Source organism: Neodiprion virginianus, chromosome 3, assembly GCF_021901495.1.
Source record: "Neodiprion virginianus isolate iyNeoVirg1 chromosome 3, iyNeoVirg1.1, whole genome shotgun sequence".
Lineage (NCBI taxonomy): Eukaryota > Metazoa > Arthropoda > Insecta > Hymenoptera > Diprionidae > Neodiprion > Neodiprion virginianus.
Window position 1 is genome coordinate 40,882,928 of NC_060879.1, and position 26,435 is coordinate 40,909,362.

At 36.6% G+C, this 26,435-nt stretch overlaps 6 protein-coding genes and 1 long non-coding RNA gene across 10 annotated transcripts; 4 read left to right on the forward strand and 3 right to left on the reverse strand.

Moving 5' to 3' along the window:
• The first annotated feature begins 358 nt into the window (after positions 1 to 358).
• LOC124301034 (centromere/kinetochore protein zw10 homolog) lies at positions 359 to 10,638 on the forward strand. The gene is made up of 11 exons (XM_046755672.1): positions 359 to 515; positions 925 to 1,127; positions 1,252 to 2,059; positions 2,149 to 2,297; positions 2,389 to 2,489; positions 2,591 to 2,766; positions 2,889 to 3,095; positions 3,438 to 3,575; positions 4,126 to 4,259; positions 4,951 to 5,173; positions 10,482 to 10,638. Exons 1-10 carry the CDS (start codon positions 479 to 481, stop codon positions 5,164 to 5,166), a joined length of 2,169 nt encoding a protein of 722 aa, XP_046611628.1. The 5' UTR covers positions 359 to 478; the 3' UTR covers positions 5,167 to 5,173; positions 10,482 to 10,638.
• LOC124301041 (RNA-binding protein Rsf1-like) lies at positions 4,374 to 13,247 on the reverse strand. Of its 3 annotated transcripts, XM_046755679.1 has the most exons (4): positions 13,094 to 13,247; positions 10,482 to 11,122; positions 8,717 to 8,807; positions 7,369 to 7,637 (listed from the first exon to the last, which is right to left on the reverse strand). In XM_046755679.1, exons 2-3 carry the CDS (start codon positions 11,111 to 11,113, stop codon positions 8,732 to 8,734), a joined length of 708 nt encoding a protein of 235 aa, XP_046611635.1. In that variant the 5' UTR covers positions 11,114 to 11,122; positions 13,094 to 13,247; the 3' UTR covers positions 7,369 to 7,637; positions 8,717 to 8,731. The 3 variants fall into 3 exon arrangements, with proteins under 3 accessions (XP_046611637.1, XP_046611635.1, XP_046611636.1); XM_046755681.1 differs by lacking the exons at positions 7,369 to 7,637; positions 8,717 to 8,807 and adding an exon at positions 4,374 to 5,173; XM_046755680.1 differs by lacking the exon at positions 8,717 to 8,807.
• Positions 13,248 to 13,377: 130 nt separating this feature from the next.
• On the forward strand, positions 13,378 to 17,263 carry LOC124301036 (mediator of RNA polymerase II transcription subunit 17). Of its 2 annotated transcripts, none has more exons than XM_046755674.1 (9): positions 13,378 to 13,841; positions 14,453 to 14,635; positions 14,753 to 15,069; positions 15,201 to 15,434; positions 15,528 to 15,733; positions 15,899 to 16,161; positions 16,234 to 16,543; positions 16,636 to 16,784; positions 16,900 to 17,263. In XM_046755674.1, the coding sequence occupies exons 1-9, from the start codon at positions 13,753 to 13,755 to the stop codon at positions 17,108 to 17,110; spliced, it is 1,962 nt and encodes a 653-aa protein (XP_046611630.1). In that variant the 5' UTR covers positions 13,378 to 13,752; the 3' UTR covers positions 17,111 to 17,263. The 2 variants fall into 2 exon arrangements, with proteins under 2 accessions (XP_046611630.1, XP_046611631.1); XM_046755675.1 differs by lacking the exon at positions 13,378 to 13,841 and adding an exon at positions 13,908 to 13,989.
• A 169-nt stretch (positions 17,264 to 17,432) lies between these two features.
• On the forward strand, positions 17,433 to 20,206 carry LOC124301037 (endoplasmic reticulum-Golgi intermediate compartment protein 2). The gene is made up of 5 exons (XM_046755676.1): positions 17,433 to 17,728; positions 17,904 to 18,279; positions 18,450 to 18,700; positions 18,964 to 19,224; positions 19,406 to 20,206. The coding sequence occupies exons 1-5, from the start codon at positions 17,620 to 17,622 to the stop codon at positions 19,597 to 19,599; spliced, it is 1,191 nt and encodes a 396-aa protein (XP_046611632.1). The 5' UTR covers positions 17,433 to 17,619; the 3' UTR covers positions 19,600 to 20,206.
• On the reverse strand, positions 19,755 to 21,397 carry LOC124301042 (DNA-directed RNA polymerase III subunit RPC7-like). Its single transcript, XM_046755683.1, has 2 exons — positions 20,298 to 21,397; positions 19,755 to 20,165 (listed from the first exon to the last, which is right to left on the reverse strand). Exon 1 carries the CDS (start codon positions 21,081 to 21,083, stop codon positions 20,412 to 20,414), a length of 672 nt encoding a protein of 223 aa, XP_046611639.1. The 5' UTR covers positions 21,084 to 21,397; the 3' UTR covers positions 19,755 to 20,165; positions 20,298 to 20,411.
• Positions 19,755 to 24,065, reverse strand: LOC124301043 (uncharacterized). The gene is made up of 2 exons (XR_006907384.1): positions 23,944 to 24,065; positions 19,755 to 19,841 (listed from the first exon to the last, which is right to left on the reverse strand). It is a non-coding gene; the product is annotated as an uncharacterized LOC124301043 (long non-coding RNA).
• Positions 21,729 to 25,530, forward strand: LOC124301033 (N-acetyltransferase ESCO1). Its single transcript, XM_046755671.1, has 5 exons — positions 21,729 to 23,869; positions 23,936 to 24,161; positions 24,330 to 24,503; positions 24,594 to 24,799; positions 25,333 to 25,530. Exons 1-5 carry the CDS (start codon positions 21,993 to 21,995, stop codon positions 25,454 to 25,456), a joined length of 2,607 nt encoding a protein of 868 aa, XP_046611627.1. The 5' UTR covers positions 21,729 to 21,992; the 3' UTR covers positions 25,457 to 25,530.
• Positions 25,531 to 26,435: the final 905 nt, after the last annotated feature.

The window sequence follows — 26,435 nt, forward strand, 5'->3', positions numbered from 1 at the left end:
ATGACGAACTGAGTAACCTCGCGGGCTGCGCTCATTCAAATTCAAATGCATCGAATTACTATCAGAGCACAACCGAAGAGTATGGAACGAATTTTGTGAGAAAAAAATTCGTTAAAATACGAAGCAAATCGAAAACTTTGTTTTCATTCAAAATACCAATGAACATGTCTTCAGTCAACGCCAAAGAACACAGGATTCAAACAATAATAATGTAACCGATAACGTCGTTCTATCGGTATACCAATTGGCTATACCGACACAACAGAGTCGCCACTAGTATTAACTCGCTAGTTCATGGCGATACGGTTGAATTAGGTTGGTCAAACTGTAATTTTCACTGGTAATTTTTCTCTGAAATTGTGATAGCTTTGTTTCAATGGTTAAGTGCGGTTGACTCGGTTGACTGTTGGCAGTTTGAGTGTTTTCCGGGACTGCTTGTTAAAAATTCAGTCTTAGACTCGACGTTATTTATTGTAAAATGTCTTCGTTCTTGGCCGACGTTTTGGTTACCGCAGGTAATGAAAGAGCTCGCAAATGTATCATCACCTTACCTCCCACGGACAATTATTTTCATATCCTAAAACGCCGAATAACAGTCGGATCACATTTAGTTTGTAACGGTTATCTTTTGACAACAATATCATTGTTGTACCAACGTGTATTCACTTTTCTTACAAACACAGAATGTTGTAAGCTCCGCAACATTACATTGTGTACTTGAATTATTATTTTTCACATATGAGCGTACTATACAATTTTTCGAATTTGAATAAGCATTGAAAAATATATTTTTAAATTTGATGTAGTTTATAACTTGCTTCCATTTAGGATTTTTATCTATGTTGCTGAGCCACAACTAATATTACACTCTCATACCTATAATCATTTACTTTTAAGCATAAATTTTATACATTGGTATTTAAGGGAAATTCGAAAAAATCGATTTGACTACAAAAATATCCGAGCTTCAGGCACAAATATCCAAATCAAAATGTGATGTCAAGGAATACATCAAAGATAACTACATTGAGTTTGTACCAAAGTTGAAGAAAGATCAATCTCTGATCCATGATATCCAGAGGCATTTTGACGAAATAAATATACTCCAAAAAAGAGTACAAGATCAGGTAAGTCTTCAACGCCGTTATATTATCTCACAAATGGGTTGCAATAATGTGTATCAGGATAGTTCGAGATTATTATTGGTCACAAATGTAGCAAGCACTAATATCAAGATTCTTCTCTCGTCAGATTAAAATCGAGCTGTCTGGCTCTACAAGAGAACTCAAGAATCTATCAAATGATCTCCAAAAATCGAGTATCAGCTTGGCTCTCTCCAGTCGTCTGATCGAGATAACCGATTGCCTGCAGTCGGCAGAAAGTTATAAAAGAGATAAGCAATATGTAGAAGCTGCAAAAACATTGCAATGTATGCAAAAATTGCTAGACGATCCCAATACGGACTTGCAGTACTTGGATATTTTTCGAGCTTTGAAAAATAATTATTCTGCAACCTATGGAACTTTTTTGACGGATGTTACAGTACTTTGGCAGCAGTATATTCAATGGGAAATAGTTGAAGACAGTTCTCAACATTCCTGCGTTAATCTTAGCATAAAATGTGACCTAGAAGAAATGCAGAATCTCGTCGAAGCTCTGCATCATATGGACAACTTATCAGGCAACTTGAATAAATTGGCTAATAAGCTAATGAAATACCTGATTGGTCCAATAATAAATTATAAATGTTCCGTGTTTGTCACTGATGAAACTAAGTTCTCTGTCCAGCATCTGGATGAAACAAAAAAGCCGGAATACAAAAGTGTTCTCCATAATTTGACTCTGCTTTTCCAGTTTATGCATCAGAATTTGAATGTTCGTTTGAAAGATGGCCAAAGGTTCCTTACAAAGCTGGAACCCCATATTTTTAAACAATTCTCAGAGAATTTGATCAATGACTGCATATCGCATACCATACCGAGCTCTAGTCTAGAATTACAAAATTTTGAACCGGTAATTCAAGATATTTCGAAATTTCAAGATTACCTTGTAGAAATTGGTAAGATTTTTAATTTCTATTATATTGATAGAAGGTGAAAAGGAATAGTTGTATATATAAATAAGTATCATCTAATTGTTCATTCACAGAGTTTATTGCGCCAGATAAAGTATTCCTGTCTGAATATATTAAAAACGTAGACGGTTTGTTTATAAAAAAAATATGTCAAGACTTCTTGGGTAAGGCTAGAACAGTGATGAAGAAAGATCTTCACGATACAGTTAAACACGAAATTCAGGTTTGAATATTATTCTCAATTATAATTCGGATTTCAAAAACTTCCCAAATTTTTGTAACGCTGCATCACTAAATTCTTTCAATTTATTCAGGGTCCACAAAAATGGCTCGATAATACGTCAGCCAGTAACGATTTCACAATTAATAGAAAACTCAGTGAGGACACATTCCAGTTACCACCTTGTCAAATAAGGTAGTTGTATACCATTGACCAACAATATTTTCTATTGTGATGCATAGTACACCAAATCAGTGTTGAAAGTTTACTCTAAATTCCTGTTCCTATCGTTTCAGTAAAAGTGTCAAAGAAATCCTAGATCTTGTGAAAGAGATTCTTGATGAAACGTGTCGTAGCTCTGACATGTGCGCAGTGAGATTATTTTACACAAGTCGAAATATAGTTGAAATGTATGCAGTCCTGGTGCCCGAGCACCACAAGAAATTTTTAGAGACGATACCTCAGCAAGTTGGTAAGAACAGGATAGACTTACTTCAATGATTACTGACTTGGATCATTGACCAAGTACACATGATACATTTTCAAAGGTACAATACACCAAGGATTTCAGCAAAATGTATCAATATTTATTAGCTTTGTTTCATAACAACTGCATGTACCTGGCTCATCATCTGTTCGTATTGACACATGAATACAAAAACAAGCTGCCAGACGTTTTACGAAACCGCAATGTTACTTACACTGACCAAACTTTGGTGCTTCGCTCTACTGGCTCGGAATGCTTTTTGGAACACATGAAGTATCAGAGAAACATTATCATCGACATACTCAGAGAATCTGGTACAATATCATTTCTTTATACACATCTTATTATTAGAGTAGTATAGTGTTACGACTTATTTTCAGCTATTCAATCTCATTGCAAAGATAGTTTTTCATCTCCAACCTGTCTCCGCTCAAACAGCGCAAAACATATTTTTGCGTTTTAATCTAAAAAGTTTAATCTGCCAATGAGATTGCAAAATGAAAAAAAAATAGTTTTCGGCCTTGAAATTCTAGGCCTCGTTATCGACCTGAAAGAACTTTTCAAGAAGGTCCAGTTTTTCCAGAATCAAGGCAAAAGAGTTTTTTCGTGAGATCACAACTTGGATAGTGATTAATCTTGATTGAATTTTCTTGTAGGTTTGTCGACATTGGGCCAAGTACCTGAATTACCGCCAAATACAGAGAAAGCAATAAGGCAATGCATCAGGCAACTTGAGCTACTGAAAACAGTGTGGCTCAATGTTCTTCCTAGCAATATATATTGCCGTGCTGTAGGTAAGTATCTTTGTGAAGAAGAATCAACCCTCGTGTTTAGCAAACTTCTGCATTGATTGAATCAACTATAAATAATTTTTTGCAATTATTCTTCAATAAAAATGACCGAATGACTCCGTAATCTTGGTGATTTATCAAAATCAAAGTCTAATGCAAGAATAAAACGTGAGTTTCGTATACTTCAGTTTGTGTAAGAGTTCAAATCACTTTGTAAGTTGATTCACAATTACAAATTTGAAAAATGTACAGGAAGAGTCAGACAATTCAATTATAAACTCTTAGATTTAGATGTGGGATTGACATATTTAAAAACAATTGCTCATTTATTATACAGATACTTTTATATTTTGCGCAAATTCAAAACTAGAATTTAGCATGGTAGTTTTCAGCATCTGACTCAAGCTATCTCTAGAGGAAAAAAAAAAAAAAAGTTTCGTTGCGTTCAAACTAGATTGATGGAGATTCTCGTTACCAAAATAGTCGAAAGTTTTTGCAAAGTTCCAAAATGCAAGATTGAAGCAATCACATTTTTGAATTACAATCATTACAGGTTGTATAATGAATTCTATGATCGATGAACTGGTTACAAGGGTGATCAATGTTGAAGATATTCCCGCTGATGTTGCCACTGAATTGGTTACATTGTTCAATATGATCATGAATAGAGCACCCTCTATATTTCCTGTAAGTTTTCTCATGTTATCGAATGTTATGAAGCTATCACAATGTAAGATAATAGGGTGTTTCAAATTGTTTTGGTGGTGGAGAAAACTTGAGACACAATCGTTTATTTTTTCCATATATTTCTATGAGTTTATAGGTACAGGTTTTTTTTATATCTATTTTGTTTTTTTTTTTTTTTTTTATTAAAAATTATCGTACACTTTTCACTGTTCAACAGTACAGTGACAAATTTTTTTTTTTTTTTCTTTTTTGCTTTGCATTGAAATATTTATTTTTATAACATTATCAGTCTGTATATTACTGAATTGAAACAACGAAAAATGTGTTTATATGAATTTAAGAAAACGAATAAATTTTGATAGTAAATTTTATAGATATATATTCTCCAATTTCTGATGAATACGGTCTTTAATCATCAAAAATTTCAACCGATAAACTTAGATAATTGATGAACTAGATGTAGTTAATATATTCAGGTTATTGAAAAATATATTCAAAATTTACAAATCGAAAAATAATTAACCACTGATGAAAGAATTGTTGTGAATTTACTTCAATTCAATAGTTCCCAATTTTTGTATTCATTGCGAAAAAAAGTGATTGTCATCATTGGAAATATCAAGATATTATATGCAGTGGAATATAATTAACAGTAAAGTATTTGAGTGAGGTAATAATTTCTGTTTTTTAGGAGCCCAATACAATTCGTCTTCACGTAAAACGATGGCAGAAGTTATCGGAACTAGTGATTGTGCTTGGCGCCTCCCTGAAAGAGATCGACAACAGATGGGCTGATGGTAAGGGGCTGTTGGCTCACGAGTTCACGGCTGCCCAGGTGAAGCAGCTAATTAGAGCTCTCTTCCAAAACACTGATCGCAGGTCTATGTTACTCGCTAGCATCAAGTGATGCTTCTCTGTATGTAATAAGCATTAGAATAAAAAATAAAAAAACATTTTTTCATTCATATATAAAAGATAAACATGCATTAATTTTTCCAAAACCCTTAAATGTGATGCGAAAAGCTTACGAAATTAAAAGATAATTCTCAGGTATAATATTGGATAATCTCAATACTAGCAATTTTATTCGAAATACTTTTAGGTAATGACACAATAGCTATGAATATTGTGCAACTCGATCATTTTCATGTTATTTACTTGAATACTTTCTGGCAATTCTACAAATTACTTCATTGTGAGTCAGAAGCGCGCTTAAAAGAAATTTATACACACATTAAACCTATTCACACAAAAACTCAGTCACTCAAAAATTATTTTCACCTTTCAACACTTTAATTCATCCTTATTGTTAGGTCACAATACTTACATTGTATCGTTTCCTCTTGAAACTTACTTAAGCGATGGAGCAGGTAAAGGAAATTCTGATTCTTTTAGTGACGACTAATTGCAAGAATTTTTCGTACTTCATGTGAGAAAATTTCTTACCAAAAGCTGGTATTTCAATTATATGTATGCTTCCTCTTCAAATTCAGGCAAACCCAGTCATACTGTTTTCGTTCGAAAACTTTCAACCGTGTGTGAAAAAAGATATCTGACAAGCTGGCTATCTGCACGACGTAACTTTGAAACTATTCTCCACAAGTCGGAATATTTTATCAATCAATGAAATTCTCCGTTCTGTTCTGATATCGATTTAATTGAGTGCATCACAATTTCCGAAGAAATGCTCGAAAATTTTTTGTTTCATCGGTCAATTGATAAATAATTCATCTTTTTTGCTTTCCTTATTTTCGTAGAAACGTTGATATAGAGCAAAACTTTACACGAAGGTAGATCTTTCAATTTTTTTGTTTGGTTTGCTCTTCACGTATGTGGTATTTTTCCTTTGAATGTCAAATATTAAAATTCTGTACTTTTCTCATCTTTCGAAATATTCATTTATCGCCAAACTCTTGAGGTATTTAACTAACACTGTTCAATAAAGTAGACAGAGATAGTGGGCAGGCAGACAGGCAGGCAGGCAGGGGTGGCGGGCAGTGGTGTGCGCAAGTTATTTAATTCTTTTTCCATTTTGAAATAGTAATTTACAGACGATTAGAACATTATTGCGAAGGTATTAGTGTTTTCTTTTCAAACTTTTTTTGTTCGGCTAGGTACGACAGATCACAAAAGTCATCGCAGTTTGTAAAGTCTGTTTCATTTTCTATAAATGATTCGTCGGATTGCGTTTTCTTTTTTCTCCATTCCTTTTCTGCGGCATAATACCAACCACGTACATATATAGATATTGCTATATAAATATGTATGTCCTATTTATTTTTTGATTTTTCAACAAGCGGCGAAAATGTAAGACAAAAAAAAATTAAGGGCAGAAGTTTATATAAATAGATATATTTATATATTCATTTTACTTCATGTATACCAGTTGCTTTTGAACCAGCTCCACAACTTAGTGAATTTTTGTGGCCAGCCGTACGATACGATACGTTAATCCAGTGTCTTGGTACAATGCGTTGATTGATGTATTTATTATCAGTTCTTCTTCTTTTTATATATATATATATAAAAACATTTCTATCATTACGAATAGTAAACAAATGTCGCTCAATATTTACGTGAATATTATAAAATTGTAGTATGTAATTGTTCATTCCCCTTCAACAACAATAACGTTATTCTGATTTTCGGTTTTAAAAATAATCTCACGAAGTATGACTACTTTCAATAATTGATTGGAAAAAAAATTTGATCGTCTATAAATAAAGATGGAAACAGTTTCAACCGCCAAGCGGTGATTGTCGGGAAGTTTTTTTTATCCAGAGTGCGATGGTGCAGTGGTTTTTATACGCTTCCTTTGAAGCAAACGATGGATAGTTGACTGAGTAATTACGATAATTATTATTAATATTATTATTATTTTTATTAGCCATGCAGCTCTACGACATCCTGTATCAAACTTTTAGAGCAAATGCTCAGTTTTTGTCGTATACGAAAAAAAAGACACGAATGTAATTCATTCTCTGCTTTTTTGCTGATGTGGACTGTTCGTCATTCTTGTAGAAACGTAGATATGAGAACACAAATAACACATTGGCGACAAACTAGCTAGTAACTAGTACGCATTGTTTTTCATATTTTTTTTTTTTTCCCTTTTCTCATGGAAAATATCGAAGAAGCGTTGGCAGGCTATATATGTATATGTATACGTAAACGAGAATATAAGATGTGAAATAATGTTTCGTTTTGTTGTTGGTTTTTAGCGTAAATTGTAATATGTAATTAAACTTGTATATGTACATATATCGCTGCGTAGATTGGACAGAACGTAGTCGTCGAAGGCGGGTTGTTGAATGGCCCGCAGTTCATAGTGGTAACGCAGCGTAGTTCATTTATGTGCATTCACGCAGATGACGATGACTGTGAACATGGGAAGTGCAAAACAGGGTTTCACATTACTTTCGGCTGACAGTAAGATAGACGACGTCTTTTCACTAACAGACGGTCTTTATTTACCATAGAGATCATCACCTCAGCATAGATCTCTGCGCATGCACCTGCCAATTCCGATAATAAATGATAAGTATTCGGCATCAAACTGCCCCTTTACCATAATTAATCATGCATGTTTTTTTTCCCCTATTCAATACAATCGTCAGAGTCCATAATCAAATTTCATAAATTCTGTACAAAGGGAAACTTAATTGTAGAATCAGTTCAGTCATTGCGCAAATTTTACTCGTTCTTTCATCTTTCACAAATTTATACTTTGAACAAATGCTGCTTGCTGCTGGGCGACTACTCGTGAACCGGTGGGGACTGATCAAAAAAAAAAAAAAATCGACTATATGCAAATTCAAATTTTCTCCAAAGTTAATTACTGGCTTCTTAATATGGAATTCTACTCCTTCGAAATATCAATGGGAGTAAAAGGATGCTTAAACACTTGCTATTTTTAAAAATGCCAAGAAACTGAAAATTCCAGGGTGTGAAACAAATGGGATGTACCTTTTTTTACTTTTATATTAGTGGGACACGCAACGTGAATGTATGTCTGTCACATTTACTAGTGGGAAGTTGATGCATTCCACAGTAAACTTACATGTTCGGAAGAATATAAAGTTTTCTTCTATTCCATATTCATTGCAAAATATATTACTGGACAAGTATAACATCATTCTACATTTAATTGACGTTGGAAATTACAAAACACTAGCATTTTTCACGATTGTTTTAGAACTGTAACTTTTTCAAATTATCCCTCATTTTCATTCGCATTTGCAATTCAACTCGTTTTCCATAAAGCGTTAGTGGGACCATGAAATAGCTAATGTTCAAAATTGGGTAACATCGATCAGGTCACGTTTATATTTTTAAGATTTATCAAATAAAGAGGTTAGAGATATTCAATTATTACTGAAAAGTTTGTATGGAACTGATTTGAAAACTTTTAGAAATGTAATCCGTTTTCTGAATATACAAATATAATTCCGATGTACCTGATTGTTTGCTGACTAGTGTGATGACCCAAAACTGCGGCCCTCATTAGCGCGATCGTCACTGTAGCCAGAACGGGATGTGCCGCGTGGGCTGCAAACACATCCCAAAACATTCCATAGGAAAATTTAACCACTTGATAGGAAACTATTTAACTTCACATCTATGTGATCGCATACCCGATCGATTCACAACCCTGTTCATTTTTCATTCTAGTTTTTAGTATACAAAAGTAACTTAAGTAGAATTCAATGAATGGCTTGTGACATAAACGATTTTAAACGATACCTAAGTTTCAGTAATCTGAATGTTCAAAAGCCTTTCCATATCTACAATGTGTTCAATAAAATTTTGCAACAACCATCATCTAATAATAAATAGTTTTGGATACGTGCCCAGCCAGCAGTGCGCAATCATCAACATGTATACATTTTTTTTTTCTAGATGAAGTAAAAAAAAAAAAATAATAATAAATTCAGAAATAAATTCTACTATCTTAACAGCCGTCTTCAAATTTTTCAACACCAAACGCATTCATAAACAAAAAATAAAATATTTTGTACTTTTGTATGTAAGATTAAGAGTTTTCTCCGGCCCATTATTTTGAATATACGGACACCCAGATTTAGTTAAAAAAAATGATCGCAGTTTTTTTTCTACAATGGTCGAGTTTGATTTGTGTTTTCGAAATATATAAGGTAGCAAGTCTGCTCGTGGTTGCAACAATTTTGCCATTTTGTCGACGACCGTTGAAGTAAATTATTCAGAAGTTAAACATTGCAGATGTACCACAGAGCGCAGAATTGATAAATGTCTGAATATTGTTAGATACTCGAAAAGAGGTATCATGAACCACTTGTGTTGTATTAAGAAGAATCGATCGAAGACCATCTGTTGTTTTTAACCTTAATTTGCCATTTGTCGTGCCTCTTTTAACGTAGAAGTTTTTCGTCGATTAATCGAAGACCACTTTTTTAATTTGCCTTGTCGTTTTTTGCTCGCTATATATTTGTTAAAGCTAGTAGCTCCTGTTTAGTCGAAGAACATGTAAATGAAGTTTGCCAGAATGCTTCGGAGTAAAGTACAATATCTTCGAAGATTGCTTTCGTCGATTAATCACAGGACAAATTTTCAACGTAGTGTCCGATTCCGAAAACTTTTCTTTTATGTGTAAAGTCGAAAAAGAAAAAGGAGACTAAAGAAATGAACTTAATCTCTTGACCTCTGCACAGTACAGCATATCAATACCAAAAAGTATTCAAAATAGATTTGTTCATTGTTTCATAAACACTTTTTATCAAAATTCGTCACACTACAAAAGGGAATGTCTATTGCCACCATCATTATGTCATTATACGACTGTAATCTAGGGTGAAAATAATTCTTATCGTACAATGCCAAACTGAGTATAAAAACCGATGAAAAAATAACTTCAAAACTAAAGCTAGATACAAAGAAACCTCTAATTGAGTAGTTTCTGGCAAATGTGAATCGGAAGAGTGAAGATAAGAGATGATCTTGTGCTTTTCAAAACCCCACTGATAATTTTCCAATCTCATCACAGTTGCAGCGTTGTATACAATTTGATGACTAGTAACAGACAGACTCTTATTAAGGAAGCCAACCATCCTTGACGTATTTGACATATTGGTTTGTTCATTGGGAGATTCGTATACGTATATCATTTGATGGTATAATTTTGTTGTAGTTTTCAGTTTAGTTTTGCATAATTTTTGTTTTGTTTTACGAAGGAATGATCGTTTGTACCTGCCACGCCCAGCCGGAGATCGACTGCGATACCTCGACGATCCGTTGTCCCTGCCGCTGTAGTAGTCACTGCCACTACCACCACCCCCACCACCACCACCACTACTGCCGTAGCTGTCGCGGCTGTAGCTGTCTCGACTTCCATAGCCGCCCCCGCCGCTGCTGCGACTAGAGCTGTAGTCGTCGCCAAAACGGCCTCTGCCCCTACCACCACCCCCACTGCCTCTGCTTCCGCGATATCCTCCGCCGCCACGATCTCCGTAGCTGCTGCCACCCCCTCTGTAGCCCCCTCCGTTTCCACCCCTAGATCCGAACCCCCTACTACCTCCACTGCCCCCTCGACTCCCTCTGAAACCGCCGCCGCCTCCTCCTCTACTACCCCCACGGCCTCGACCCCGTGATATTTCGACTCTGAGCTTTGCCCCCATTATCTCTGTCCCGTTCATATTGTCGCAGGCTACTTCCGCCTCGTCTTCGTTTAGGAATTCGATAAAGGCAAAACCTGGCGGGTTGAAGGCCACCCAGACTTTGTTCAGTTTTCCAAACTTCTCAAACTCCACCTGTAAGTCTTCCTTCTTGATGCCCTCATTCAGACCGCCGACGTACACTCGCGTGTAACCTTCCGAACCCATCTTGTTAACCTGGAGATGATAAATTCTTTTATTCAACATCGAACAATCTACGTCTTAGGTATATATCGATCTGAAGTTAAATGTAATCTCAGCCTTTTCAGCTCACTTTTACTCGACTTACTAAACATTCGAAATCCATTTAATGGATTTGATAGAAATCCGGAAAATGGAAATGACCTTCAAAATGCTGAATGTTTTTTTAATCAAAATTTATTCCATAATTGAATATTATGGAAAAGCATTGTAATTTGTGCTTTGGCATGCTTTTCTTTAGATAAGATTCTTAATTTTGCTTGATAAATACTCTAGACTTAAGATTGCCTGATATTGTATTGTTCTCAGAGTACAACTGTGATCTAAGAATTTCTAATACAATCAAGTAACCTATATAATCAATAACAAATTTGACTGCCCGACGTTCAAGTGTGAGTATAGAAGAGTACTATTATTTCAAGTACATATATTGTGATTTAGCAATTTCTCGAATATTCGAAAGGTTATTTTGGATCTGCAATCTTTACTTTGCACAACTCAAAGCATGTAGTGCCGTTAGAGTACGTGATAAAAGGGGATGATAAAATTTAGTTATTCTGATTTTCATTGGAATGCCAAGTCTTAGGGGTATGTTAAAACGCAAAATAAGTTAGGAACAGGTGTGCATTTTAATAGATGGATAGTTAAAGCCTATGTCTATGTATATATAGAGGGCAGATGCAAGAGATGAATATTTAAGCCAGGAATCAGGTAGACAAGACAGCTTGACCCAGCCAAATATTACTTAGTAGATACACACGTCTATAAACAGATACACATAAATGAGTCGGTTTCCTTTCTCAATCACGTATAGATATGCAAATGATGGGGAACATAAAAAGGTGTACAGCGCTTATTTGGCAAGGTGTTAGACATTGCTGTAGCAATTAATGATACTAAAAAAAAGACAAACAGCAGTTGTTTCCGGGGCATATATCAGCCGAGTGAGCCTGTGAGAACGGATTTATTTATCGCCGAGTTTATCATTAGTTACAATGAGGAAAGTTGGTGTAGCGATAAGAGATACGCGTTAAGATGACGTTGTACTCCTTCTTGACCGACTGAAATTGCCTTAGTTACAACTATTTCAATTAATCACGGAAATCGATGTAAAATAAACTTTCGGTGTACCTTTTGTGAGAAAATAGATCGCAGAACACTAATGTATTCGGTGAAATCGTGAAATAAAATTCATTTCTTGTCGAAATGTTGGTCTTGCTTCGTGTGCACAAAAATGGCGACTCATACCGCGTATTTTGTACATTACTGTGTAAAAAAAAAACTGCACCGACATAAAACGAAGCAAAGCACGATATTTTGACAATGTTGCATATACTTATGGACAAAATCAACGTTTATTGCATTTCAACCTGCCCAGAATTAGCAGCATAGTTGGGACATCTTTCAGTTGTCATAATTTGAGTAGGAAAAGTATTGCTTTCTTTTTTTTTTTTAAATGTTATTAAGATTCTGAATCGCAACTTTATCCGAAATTACGCTATTCTCAACATGTCAAATTCGATGATGTTTCTTAAATTCCGATTTCGATGTATTCCTTGTACTGTGGCCTTAGCTAGGCACCGAAATCCATCGACGAGCATAGCAACGCGGTACAGTGTAATATTTACACCTTAGCTCCCAACTTTAGATTGGTAAATCGTCTAGATTTTTAGCACCAGGCCACGACAGACTCAGGCATTTTATCGTGGAAGGAAAATACCACTCGGCCCGTTAAACAGACGGGAGATACGGTTTGGAAATCGAGAATTTGGGCGCGTAGAAACTTGTTCCAAAATGGATGATGCCAGGCAGTGATTGCCGGCGAGGCAAGGTGGACGGAGGATAGCGAACTCTGTTAGTAGCGCGGATTGGGATAACACTTCTAAATCAAGGTAGGGTTTACGGGGAATGCTAGCTCAATTGTACGGGAATAAGACTCATACTTACGGTACTTGAACCTGCAGATCTTCAGCAATTCACGAAAAAATATCAAACCGTCACGTGAAGAAATACGAGGACACCGTTCACAACAGAAAGGAAGACGCCGCAAGGGAAGCGCGAGTACCAACGAATCAATACAGGACGCAAAACGGGGTTCGCGCCGCTTCCATCACAGTCTTTCCAGTGGCGCCATCTACACTCTCCAACCCAGGCGCACATCGTGATTTTATTCAGCTATCTTGCCGTCATTTCCCGCTCATTATTCAAATTCACTTTTGCGACACTTGCTAACCACAGCAACATTTGTTATTCTTATTCTGTGGCTCCAAATGGTTCTTTTGATGGAAATTGGACTTTAATCCACCCAATGAAATAATTTTTCATTTCACAAAATAAATAGGATTGGACTTATAAATGCAAGGGTGCGTACCCGTGGTGCGCATATTGAAACGATTTATATCCTCAGTCAACGCTTGAAGGAATGTAGATTGCATCATCGGTGATGATACGAATAAAGGAATTTGCTAAACAATTGCGTATAAAACCGCTTGTTCGACGCAAGTTCGACACTCCTATCGCATTCTAATATACTTCAGTCGATCTATCGAACTACCCGCTGACAATTGAAATACTCAAGTTTAGAAATCTGGCACCATCGAACAATAATGGCGTATTCTGTGAATATATCAGTCGAAGCACCAATAGAAAATCAAATCCAAGAAATTACCTACGATGGACAAGAGATATATCAAGCGTAAAGAACCATTAAACTATATTTTATTTGTGTGTTTGCATTTATCTTCAAATTGGTTTGTTTGCACATCGATACTTTGAACGTTATTGTGCATAACTTGTCATAACCTCAAAATATTATGGTTCTTTCTTCGCTTAAACTCCAACCGGTCAGAATGTGCATCCATTATTTATTTATACTATACTGTTCTTTCATTTCTCTCGATCGAATTATATCCGAGCAAATTATACGTATATTATACAAAAAACAAAAAAAAAACAATCATGTGACAGCTGTCAGATCCATTCAGAGTGTTCATAAAAAAATGGTTATTGTACATTTTTACAAAAGATTTATGTTTTTGCCTAATGTAGAATATCGAAAGGAATCGAAATTCAGTGTGTTAGTCCAAATCTTCGAATAAAACTGCTATTTGATAAAACATAACAAGACTGACATTTTTTACATCATTCAACAATCTCAGAGCTATTTATATTTTTTTTACATATAATGAGCAACATTTATTCACAATACGGATTTTTCTGGCCTAGAAAGCTGTTAAAAAAATATTAAAACTGAGATACAATATCCTAACGCAGAGGAATTGCTAATAAAAATCAATATCTCACCAGGCCACTCACTCTGTCCGAAAACTTGGCAAAGATTGCGCAAAAAATTGACTTCAGTAAATCTAATGGCGATGAAGTAAAAAAGGAACCACCTGAGGGTGGAGAAAAAAGTGAAGATGATTCTAAGGATCCAGCAGCATTTCAGTCGTCCCTGTGGCCCTGGGATAGTGTCAGAAATAAATTAAGGTCAGAAATCAATAATCTTTAATCTTTTAATCTTTAATACTGGGCCTATAATATTGAGATGTTGACCGAATTCCGATTATATCAGTTAATTCAATGTGAAAAATTATTGCTCTGCAGAAACGCCCTCACAGAAGTTTGCGTTCTAGCTGACGTTCTTTCAATAGTGAAGGAAAAAAAGTACATGGTTTTAGATCCTGTACCGCAAGAAGTACCTGATGTTAAACCTATGGTGCAAGTCTATGCTAGAAAAAAAGCTCTGTCAGGTGCTGGACAGGTGCTTCTTTTTGGTGCTGAGAGGTTGAGAAATTGCCAAAATGAATTGGCCAGAAGTCGAGCAACTCCTGACTTTCATATCGAACTTTTAAGACTCAGGCAGAACTGGCGGCTCAAAAAAGTTTCCAATTCTATTATTGGCGATCTTAGCTACCGCACAGGTATTTTAAATTTTAATTCACATTGAAGCATTATGCAAACAAAATATTAAAATATCTTAAACAATGTACCCCGTACTTAAGTAAAGATATCTGGATATTAATAAAATAATTTCGATACTTCACAATTTTAGCTGGATCCAAGTATACACAGACTGGCATGTTTGAAGTGACAAAAGCTGAGGAGGAGGAGAAGGTTTGGAGCAGTCCACCTGCATCACCGAATCCCAATTCTAGCAGCTCATCAAATTCCACACCCTCGCAATCACATACTTCCTCAAATTCCAAGGTTAATCCTTCAGCGCTTAGGGTTACCATACCGAGTGAACTGCAAGGGGTTGCGTACATTGAAGTTCTTTGTCAAAAGGGTATTAAATAATTTGTGACTGGTATTTTAATTTGAAATTTGTAGTGTAATTACGAAAATTTGAAGAACAACAAAGCTTGATCGCTTTTTCCAGACCAGGAGGATTTATGCAGTGCCAATATCAGCCTCTTAAACGGTGGCACGAATAGCTCTAACGCAGATATGCACTGGCAACAGAAACTGGAAGCTGCTCAAAACGTTTTATTCTGTAAAGAATTGTTTAGCCAACTAGCAAGGGAAGCTGTACATCTACGAGCGCCTATCCCTCACATGGTTGTTGGCAATCAGATCATGGCAACGGTAAGGACAAATATCAAAAAAATTTTTGCTGGCAAGAAACCAAGAAATAGATGTAGCAGTAAAAAAATGTATTTCCAAAAAAATAGAAGATGGACATACTATATTATTCATTAAACTGAAGGTTTTGATCGATACCAAAAATAGCCTTCTAACAATATGTTTTAGGTTCTCCCCGGCATACAACTCATCATTGGCTTGTGCCACAGTACAGGCAATGATAAGAAACCTTCGGCACCACCGCCACAAAAAACAGAGCATGACCATGTACTGGAACATTCGTTGCATCAATTGCTGCGTGAAGTTCACCACAAAAATACACATCATTCATTTCCTCATCCATCTTCAGGTCCTATAGGTCCAAGTAAAAGACGCTGTTTGGCAGGTCCAAATGCTGCAGACAGATATGAACTACTGGAGATGACAAAGAGGTGAATTGGCATTATGAATACAGTTCGAAGTAACTATACTGGTATCTACACTAATTTTTTATCAATTTGCAGCCAAACATTGTTGGAGCAGATAATTCAGCAAGCTCAACATTTCTTTATGCGGCTAAGGACAGAGTACGTCTTGGATACGATAGCAAAAGAAGTTAAAGACCCATTAATAGTTTCGCACTGGAATGCTCTCAATTCTCCGACCCAGTCTTGTGTCAAAATTAATATTTTGACGCACGGTTACGACACCGTTTGTCGGACGTCGCTAGTTGTACACGTGGGTGAGAAGTCTCTGAAATGCGTATGCAGGGATGGACGAGTGATGCATATGAGTTACGAACCTCAGGAATTACGAGATCTCATTTTTTGTCAAGTTAGAAACTTCATTGGATCGCATTCAAGTTGAATCAAATTAAAACGGCGTAAGGTTACATGGGTGAACCTCTATCTTGATCTTAATTTTAGATCTACCAACATCAGATAACAGCTGTCCAAGCATTGGCCAAGTGTATGGGCTGGCAGTTCTTAGCTAATAGTTCTCATTTGGGACTCGGGGCTGTTGAGCCGCTTGGTAACGCCAGTAGCTGTATACTAGCATCGCCCATAGGAGATAGGTGAGGAATTTCGATATGTTCGATCAGTGTTAAAAGTCAGAGGATTCACAGGAAAAATTAAAAGACTATAAAAGTTAAGAAAGAAATTAATATAACGAAAAATTTTCCCACTTAGAATGATTGCAGTCAGATGCGAGCCACAGACTGGGGTTCAAGTTGGAATAGCACATTCACCAAGAAAAGATTTCTTTCCCGGACAATTAGTGAGAGAGCGAAAATGGGAGAACTTGGGTGGTTCGTTCAAAGAAGTTAGGTGGGACAAGATGGAGGGTAAAAATTTTTTGAATAAAATGGAGCTGTTGATGGCATCGCTGACAAGTTCTTAACTCTCGAGGATTATACGAGTGTTACATTAAATTAAACTTAGGCATAGACAGTAAACTCTATTCAACGTAGTTAAATATTATGTGATTGTGATGGTGAGGAGTGAGCATTGCATATTAGTTAATCAATAAATTTATATACATCTTTTTCTCTAATTGAGAATATCGGTGATTTTATCTTGTCCTACTCTACGCCGATAAACCGAATTTATCACTGAATTGAAATAATTCGATACATTTCGTTGCATATTTCCTTTCTCCAGAATGTTGAAGTTTCTGTTTTAAATATTCAAATTACCCGCCGCTGGTTTTCTCGCTCAATTTCCACAGACACCACTGACAGGTTGCCAGCTGCAACAGCCAGTCTGCCACGATTGGCGTATAACCTCCAACTTCAAGTATGACTAATTTGAATAGCAATATTACCCATTGAAGGATGTCATATTAGGGCTTCCTTATTACGAAGTTATTGTGTATGAATGTGATTTTATTTGGGACCATTCCTGGCGGAAATGGCAATATTAAGAAGAAGGAAAATCAACTTGAAAGCCGTCAAGGAACTGGATGGTTTTCCCAAAGTACCTGACACATATATTAAACAATCTGCTGTTGGTGGTACATGTAAGTAAACCAGCGTTTATAATGTCTATAGTTTGTTTATGATGCTTACAAACTTTTCTGTCCAATAAATTCATATGATTTTGTGTCTAGTGGAACATAATGTTAGCTCAAGTCAATACAGCGTTTCATTTTAGGCATTCGCTAGGTGCATTCAAATAACAAAATCATTCTTTAGTTTCAGTGTTGAGTTTCTGCGTCATAGCTTACTTGGTGATAGCAGAGACGCAATATTTTCTCGATACTCGCCTGCAGTTTAAATTCGAGCCTGACAATGACTTCATAGATGCTAAACTAAAAGTCAATATTGACATAACAGTAGCGATGCCATGCAGTCGCGTGGGCGCCGACATACTAGATTCTACTAATCAAAATTTGATGGGATTTGGAACATTAGAAGAGGAGGACACGTGGTGGGAACTGACGCCTGAACAACGGAACCATTTCGATTCTCTCAAATACATGAATTCATACCTAAGAGAAGAGTACCATGCTGTCCACGAGCTTCTGTGGAAGTCTAATCAGTTGTCACTGCTAAGTGATATGCCAAAACGGTACAAACTTCCATTTCCTGATTTCTGCATCTAATTACAATTTTCTTACATCATTAAAAATGTGCAATCTAGTTTCAATCTCATGACAGTCCAAAGCGGTAAATAGCGTCAAGTTGAAATGTATTTTGTCAAGAAAACCACGCATAACAAATTCTACATTTTTATTTCAGAAAAAATTACCCTAATCACACTCCAGATGCTTGCCGCATATATGGCAGTTTAGACGTAAATAAGGTCGCTGGTAATTTTCATATCACTGCAGGAAAATCATTGTCACTCCCTAGAGGACATATTCACATATCTGCTTTTATGACCGAACGTGATTACAACTTTACACATAGAATCAACAGGTTTTCCTTCGGTGAACCAAGTCCTGGTGTTATACATCCACTTGAAGGAGATGAAAAAATAAGCGACCATAGTGAGTTCTTTCGTCTAATACGATTATAATTTATTCAACGCAAAAATATCATGGTTTGTTTTTATTTTCAATAACATATTCAATAATTTAGTAAAGAACGATAAATTTGTCATTAATTTTAAACTAATTTTTTTTTTTTTTGTTATCACATTATATAATCCTCAGTGTTTTGAAATGTAGAACATAATTTTTATATATCTGCTGTCAGCGCAGCATTTTGTTATGAAAGCAAATAAATTAACCTTTTATTGTATCATTTCCAGGTATGATGTTATACCAGTACTTTGTGGAGGTAGTTCCCACAGATGTCAGGAATTTATTGCGGTCGTACAAGACTTATCAGTACAGTGTAAAAGACCACCAGCGGCCCATTGATCATCACAAAGGCTCGCATGGCATTCCTGGAATTTTCTTCAAGTATGATATGAGTGCTTTGAAAGTTAAAGTTACACAACAAAGAGATTCAGTATTTCGATTCCTAGTTAAACTTTGCGCTCTTGTTGGTGGTATCTTTGTTACTAATGGTGAGTATCCCCGAATGTCTTTTAATATTAAGAAAATCCATTGTACATGAGGTGTAATCTCATCAGGCACACTTATTGTTAGTCAAGTGCAGACGTCAGTTTTATCTCTGCATTAGTAATTATCAACAATTATACAAACTTGTAAATAATTCAGGTAAGCTTTAATTTCATTCTCTTACAGGGCTGTTGAACAATTTAGTACAGGTATTCTGGTATTTGATCACGTGCCAATTTCTCAAGAATCAAGATCCTCGAAATGAAGAAAAACTAGTTGTTTCGTCACCAGTTGTCCAAAACGAAACTCCAAGTTCTGTGGATTTGCTCACAGCAGCGTCCCCGCCGATTTTAAATATTGAACTTAATTCAAAGAAATAATTTTTCCGTATGGAAACAACATTGTTCCTATCTTAAGTGTAAGGACTTGTTCACAAGTATTCAACAGGTGACAATTTCCAGAAGTGCATGCAGAGCATTTCTCTGCTTGGCATACATTGATGAGTGTACAGTTACACTCTTTTTTCGAAACTTCAATTCGATTCCCAATTCATAAGTGGATTCATGCAGTTAAAGTGCCGTTCTTACTGTACAATCTTCATATCATCTCTAGGATTATTCATCTGTGGCAATCAAAACATTGATAACAATAACGAATCACGTAAACAATCTACTTACATATTATTCAGATGTATTTGAAATTGATCCAGGGATGAGTACCATTAGTTTATTTTACGTAATTTTGAATGTGATGAAAGACTCGTGAAAATAGTCAGCCTTAGGGACCTTATGAATCATTCGCATATTCACACATGACGCGGACCAGGATGTAAAACCTCATAATTACCAATTCAATACGTGTGAGTTGTTAAATCGATTTGGTAATTTTGGAAAACAGTTGTACTTCTAAGCTCATCAACAAAATTTTATATTGTGTAAATATGAACCTGTAAAGAAAAAGTGAAGAATAAAAGTCTCAATAAAAATATATTTTCATTCATCTAGTAGCTCTATAACCCAGTTACATTGAATGATTATAATCACGAAATATGAATTAGGAATTATAATTACAAACGTACACAATTTCCAGTAAAGGTACTTTAGTTTGGTTTACGCCACAACTCGTGAAAAACGCTGATCTTAACAAAAATTTGTTTGGTATTGACTGTAAATACTGTAACCCGTTCACTATGTCAATATACAGGACCGTCATCTAAATTGTCATCTTCGTCGTCAAAGGCTTCTCCATTGTCGAAATAGCTATTGACGTAGTCAGTTCCATCATCCATCTCTTCATCTAATTCTTCCTCTTCCTCCTCGGGACGTTCTTCTAGCTCTTTTTCATCATCTTCGTTATCCCCATCTCCTTCTTTTCCATTGTCATCGACGTCACTTCGTTGACTACTTTCCTTTCTCTCAAGTTCCTTCAACCTCACCTCGACATCAATATCTCTCTTCTTCTTAGCCGGCTCTTTAACAATTGAATCTTGACGGCGCTTATGGCTACTATTCCTGGGTTTTAATTCACCTGGCATCACAGTCCAGTCGTATTGTTCCTCATAACTAGTCTGGTCATTCATCATGTCCTGAAACCAATCCGAATAACGCTCAATGTCCTTATTAACGACAATCGGTTGTACGTAGCTTGCAGTATCTCGGAGAAACTCTGCATAATCTCTTTTTATTTCCAGCATATAGTTATCCTGGTCTGTTATTGTGAAAGGAGTTGGCTTATAATCCAAAGGAGGGTACTTCGGTGGTGGTTGCAGAACTGGACCCGGTAGCGCCTCTCCTCTGCCGAACCCTAATTGTTCGACATTTATAGACATTGAGACCTTGCCTCTACCTCTTCCACGATTTGCCATATCGTGGCAGTGAATAGAAATAACGGTTGAGCGATTTATTAATGCAAGCGATTATCGCTGAACAAATTAGCAGTCTATCATCATTCGAGTCTGTAAAGTCAGAGTTCTTTTTCTTCTTTCATTCTTACGTCGAAGGAAAGGCAACGAACTCTTTAACCTTAAACCGTCAACGGTATCAACTGATGTAAATATTATCACAGTCCCAGAGTGCACCATGAAAATAGTGTCTATGGGTAGGTTCATCGGCGTAAGAATGCCTTGATTAGATACGTATATTGCAGTATGCGTTTCATTGTCAAATCGAGTTAGCCATGAAGTAAGGTAAAGTTAGCCTGCCACTGAAAAGAGAAAGAAGATCTAACGGGACTTCTTTTCTCTCTGTAATGGCGCATGCGCAGTACGCAGCTGACTACGGCAATTACAATAATTTCTGCACACATGTTTCTAAAATAAAGAAGAAGGTCGCAGAAAATGTTTCATTGATGTTTCATTAGTAAGAATTTGCTTGAATTTCGGTTCGTTCTTAAATTGTGGACTCAAGGCCTTATAGTTTACAAATATTGCATTTGCACTATTCGTGTGTAGTGTGGTGAATTCAAACAGCGGGTTGGCAATACGTTACGTTGGTACCACTCTCAACTTTGAGCGGACCCGGATAGGCGGGATTAGCAGCGATCAACGGCGACTCAACAGTATTTTGCACACCTGCAACTTTTATCATTTTCATTGAGAACGCGAGTCGAATGAAGTTTTAATAAACGCAGACCTGACTTTTCTGAATAACTAGTGCCGTCCGTATATCGGCCATTGACTGATTTGCGTCGTGTCGAAAAGACCGGAGCAGTATTTTGGTAACCTGTACATCTGCATCAGCCTCTGTTTTTTTGACGGGATCTTGGTGATACGAGAATGTCCGCGGGCGGCGACGGCAGCTCCGTCGGGCTCGGGGAAGTCTTTAATAATACACCTCGACGAGTCCAGAAGCGGCTCTTCACTTCGGGAACTAGTTCGACCAAGCGAACCCTGTTCCGGGACACCCAAACAGCGAGTCCTAGTGGAGGAAACTCCGGGGATGAATCAGACCTTGGCCCGATGTCTCCCTTGGCACTGAGTGATGCTACACCAAGTAGCGCGACCAATTCGCCTGGTAAATCGCTTACTTCTCCGGTGGTTGGATCCACCGCAGCGGCCTTGGTATATCTTGGTTCCTTGGACTCTAATCTGTGGGAAATGGGGACGCTAAACATGGGCCACGACGAAGCCAATGTGGTACCGTCGTCTCCTTTCAGTGTCCTTAAAACGTTGACCCGATCGGCGAGATATTCTCAACGTCGCAAAACTTGTCCAGTTTTGCCAGAACCAGTGATTCCCATCAGTGACGAGAATGAAATAGTTGAAGAAACTCCGCCGACATCTCCCAAACGCTCTGGTAAGAGTTCAGCTTGGAACGAGTCTATAACTGAAACTCCCAAGAGAAAGAGTTTCGGCAAGGAAATTCAGAATGTACAAATTCTTGATTCCAGCATTGTTGCCGAAACACCTTATAAGGACGATAGCCCTATGAGAAGGCTGATTACACCTCTGGGTTCGGTTAGCAAAGAGGCTGCACTGCCCCGCTTACATCACAGAAAGTCTCTGAATAGCCTTGCTGCGACAGCACAAAACTCTTCGCCAATAGATGGCAAAGAAAATATATTGAAAAGAACTGCCCGTGATGTAATTATACAAACTTCGGCAAAATTATTCAAGACTGACGAATGTACTTCCGCTCCCAAGGCCAGGGCTGCGCTCTTCCAAGAAAGGCATCAAGACTTTAAAGTGAGCACAAAGGTGTTCTACAGTTCTTCACCACCCCAAGTTTTACCAAAACAAGACTCCCCGATAAACATTGAACAAAGTGAAGTTCGTCATGGGCAAAAAAGGCGCAGTCTACCTAATAGAAGCAGTCGAGGGAGATCAAGCAAAAGACATAAGTATGGTGAGATCAATGCCGGGATTGGTCATAGAATAAGGAAGCCAAAAGTCAAAAAACACATCTCACTCGCTGATGGGTTTAAGAAAGAAAATGTTAACGATGTTTCTCCCATTGCCACTTCTACTGAGACGTCTTTTGCTGAGTCTAATGTTAGAAATATCACGCAAAGTATGGATAACACTTTGTCGAATATCCATGATGAACATTCTGTGGAGAAATGCGCCATGCCTCAATCAAGAGAGTTGGCAGCATCCCCTGAAATTGATACTGCAAAGAAGTTCTTCAAGACCAATAGAACTGTATCAAGAAAGTCTCTGGCTACTGTCACGGTTAATGATTCGATAAAATTACAGGTCTCACATGGTAAAGTAAAGCTAGAATCACATCGATTTATGAAAAGGCAAAATCCCCACAAAAAAGCCAGAATCTCTGATTTATCATTAGATGCCAATGATCTAACAGTCGACGATCCTAGCTTCGGAGTGCCTATAGATAAGACAAGTGTTGATAACATTTTGAAGGTATTGGAAGATGATTGGGCGGATGATGAATATGACACAATGGAGCCCTTAATAAGCACACAAAAATACGCAATATCGCCATTAAAGTCTTCAATCATGCTGAATGGCATGTCCATGTCTCCTGCCAGTGAACTCACTAGCATGACATCGGTAATGAACATAAAGGATGCATATGGCCCTACCGCTAACCTTGATCAGGTTTCTAGCAATCTTGATAACTCTAATCAAAACAAAGGAACAAAGTTGTATCCTTTGTTTAACAAGGACTTTGCAAGGACCAAAAGCCTGATGTAAGTAAATGAGTTATATTTTTCCAAGCATCTTGTAAAACTTCTCTTTTTATTTTTATCCGACAGAGACTCACCCAAAAATGTTACCCGTGGCACCAAGAGACCTGCAGGCTGGCAATTATCTGTCAAAAATGGTGCCCAAGATGACCGTCAATATCAACTCGATGTTGGCCAGAAGCAGTTTGGTGCAACTCAGTGCCCTGAATGTAGGGTTGTTTATCAAATAGGAGATCCCAGTGATGAAACTTCTCATCAAAATTATCACGACAGTATGAAGATATTGAAATTCCCCGTAAGTATGTCCTGCAATCCTATTGTTGTGAAATAATAATTATTATTCAACTGTACTTTGGGAAGGAATACACATGCACAGCTAAAAAAGAATACAAATGAAGCAACATTTTTATAAACAACTGAATTTCAAATAAAGACAATTTGATAAATTTCACTAATATTGCAGGGTTGGAAGCACGAACGAGTAGTGACTACCGACAGTTATACCTCTAGTAGAATTATCTTGGTTGAGGCCTCAGCTCCTAAGTATTGCTGGAAGAAAGTATCAGAGATTTTAGCAGTTATTGACAGGGATTTGGGGTTGGCAGATTCGAAACTTTCTGACTACCATAATGACAAGGTAAATCGATTACTGGCATTTTCTCATAAAATTATTTTTTATAGTTCTAGAGAGTTTACTAACATCCTCAATTCGATTCTCATGTTACAGATATACCTGTATATTAGAGAAAAAGAGATCCTGGGTGTGTTAGTTGCTGAATATGTGACGACGGGCTATCGCTTAATTCCCGATTTACAAAATATTGATTGCTGCAGTTTGCAGAGCTCTTCTATTAAGTGCGGTATTAAAGTGGTATGGACAGCTGCTAGCTATCGGAAACAGGGAATCGCAACAAAGTTAGTGGATGTTCTAAGGTGAGCTCTCACTTAATTATCATATGCACTTGAAGAATTAGATGTCAGGAGGAATTGTTACACACCTGTTGGTTGAAAATTAAATCAGTGGAAAAAAAACTTCTCGGTTCAGATATCTCAATAACCATTATGGTGGCTTCTGTTATGGCAGTCTAAGAGAAAAACTCCGAAAAAGGCAGTTAAACTTTTTCGATTAATAGCGTGCATATTACGCACTTTTTACTGGTGTCATAATTTAGAAATAAGGTAAGTGTACCAGTTACTGACCCTGTCCCAATTATTTACCTTTTTTGGTTGTATCTGGTTGATCCTTAGTTCTAAAATTACAAGAAAATGAATTTGTAGTGTCTAACCCTTTAGCAATTGATTTTAGTCATCGAGAAATTCACAATTGGTGCCGTAAATTTATAATTTTGTGAAATAAAAGGGCCAATAATTGGGTCTAAAGGTGTCTATAACTAGTACACTTACCTTACTGGTGACAGTTATGCTGTTGACATTTTACATTGTTATCGGATTTATTATATTTACAGGGCCAACTTCTATTTTGGGTATGTCCTATCCATGGATGACATCGCTTTCTCAATACCAACCCCAGGAGGCAAAGCTTTTGCAGAGAAGTACACCAGTACTAAATGTTTCAAAGTATATAATTAAATTTTCGCTTGCATCAACCCATATAATTATATTTAAATTATTTCAATGTCACTGTAATATTATTTGAAATTTTAACAATTTGGTATTGTTGACACAGAATATAAATAAATAAATAAATAATATTAACCTATGGCTGTATTTTATTTTCAACTTCTGAGCACGGTATTTGAGATGTCTTGCCTGCTGTAACTATTTACAAGCAAAGTTGCGAGATAGAACTGCTCTAAGGATAGAACTCACGTGCGTACTTACGGAATCTATAATGGCCGTCGGCGCCGGCAACTTTGGTGGGGATGGTGTGGCGAAACTCCACACCTAGATCTTGCACCATGTGGAAATTCCACACCCTCAACGTAGCGAATTTTTTCTTTTTTTTTCTTTTAGAAAAATACATAATCCAGTATCACACGTGATACTTATTTCGTATAATTAAAAATCAAAATGCGATATGCATTTATGTCAAGTATATTCGAGTTCCAATTCCTACACCTACTATACTTAGGCCAGTCAAACAGGGCTCGATTTTCAAGAGCCTAAAAAAATTTCCTACAGCTAGCAATTTTCAGTGTAGACGCGTTACATTATTCCAATAAACATATCTTGATGAAATTTTGAAATCTGATGCTGTAGGGGGTGACAAAATTGTTTAACCGCCAAAAACGGTAAAAAATTGAGTCGTCGAAACGGTGCCTCGCTTGCGGTTTGAATGAATTTAAAAATTTCGAAAAACTGAAAACACGATTTTTTAATGGATATTTATTTGAATATGTCCAAATGGATTTTTTTATTTTATATTGACTACAATTTTGTCATCTTAACAGTATATTTTCGGACCGAAGCAAATATACTGTTGGAATGACAACATTTTAGACAATATAAAAAACATATTTATTTGGACGTATTCAACTAAATATTTGTCAATTCAACACATTTTCTTTTCTCAGTGCAAAAAATGAGGCGTACTATTTCTTCAGAATTC

Bases quoted from the DNA above. Each gene is read 5' to 3' on its own strand.
- LOC124301034 (XM_046755672.1), top strand. From the start codon at position 479: ATGTCTTCGTTCTTGGCCGACGTTTTGGTTACCGCAG. The intron at 516-924 runs GTAATGAAAGAG...TTGGTATTTAAG, and splicing joins CGACGTTTTGGTTACCGCAG to GGAAATTCGAAAAAATCGAT. The intron at 3,576-4,125 runs GTAAGTATCTTT...CAATCATTACAG, and splicing joins TATATATTGCCGTGCTGTAG to GTTGTATAATGAATTCTATG.
- LOC124301041 (XM_046755679.1), bottom strand. From the start codon at position 11,113: ATGGGTTCGGAAGGTTACACGCGAGTGTACGTCGGCGGTCTGAATGAG. The intron at 8,808-10,481 runs GTACAAACGATC...ATGTGTTTGCAG, and splicing joins TCTCCGGCTGGGCGTGGCAG to CCCACGCGGCACATCCCGTT.
- LOC124301036 (XM_046755674.1), top strand. From the start codon at position 13,753: ATGGCGTATTCTGTGAATATATCAGTCGAAGCACCAATAGAAAATCAA. The intron at 14,636-14,752 runs GTCAGAAATCAA...ATTGCTCTGCAG, and splicing joins AGTGTCAGAAATAAATTAAG to AAACGCCCTCACAGAAGTTT. The intron at 15,435-15,527 runs GTATTAAATAAT...CGCTTTTTCCAG, and splicing joins TGAAGTTCTTTGTCAAAAGG to ACCAGGAGGATTTATGCAGT.
- LOC124301037 (XM_046755676.1), top strand. From the start codon at position 17,620: ATGGCAATATTAAGAAGAAGGAAAATCAACTTGAAAGCCGTCAAGGAA. The intron at 18,280-18,449 runs GTACAAACTTCC...TTTTTATTTCAG, and splicing joins CTAAGTGATATGCCAAAACG to AAAAAATTACCCTAATCACA. The intron at 19,225-19,405 runs GTGAGTATCCCC...ATTCTCTTACAG, and splicing joins TGGTATCTTTGTTACTAATG to GGCTGTTGAACAATTTAGTA.
- LOC124301042 (XM_046755683.1), bottom strand. From the start codon at position 21,083: ATGGCAAATCGTGGAAGAGGTAGAGGCAAGGTCTCAATGTCTATAAAT.
- LOC124301033 (XM_046755671.1), top strand. From the start codon at position 21,993: ATGTCCGCGGGCGGCGACGGCAGCTCCGTCGGGCTCGGGGAAGTCTTT. The intron at 23,870-23,935 runs GTAAGTAAATGA...TTTATCCGACAG, and splicing joins GCAAGGACCAAAAGCCTGAT to AGACTCACCCAAAAATGTTA. The intron at 24,504-24,593 runs GTAAATCGATTA...CTCATGTTACAG, and splicing joins CTGACTACCATAATGACAAG to ATATACCTGTATATTAGAGA.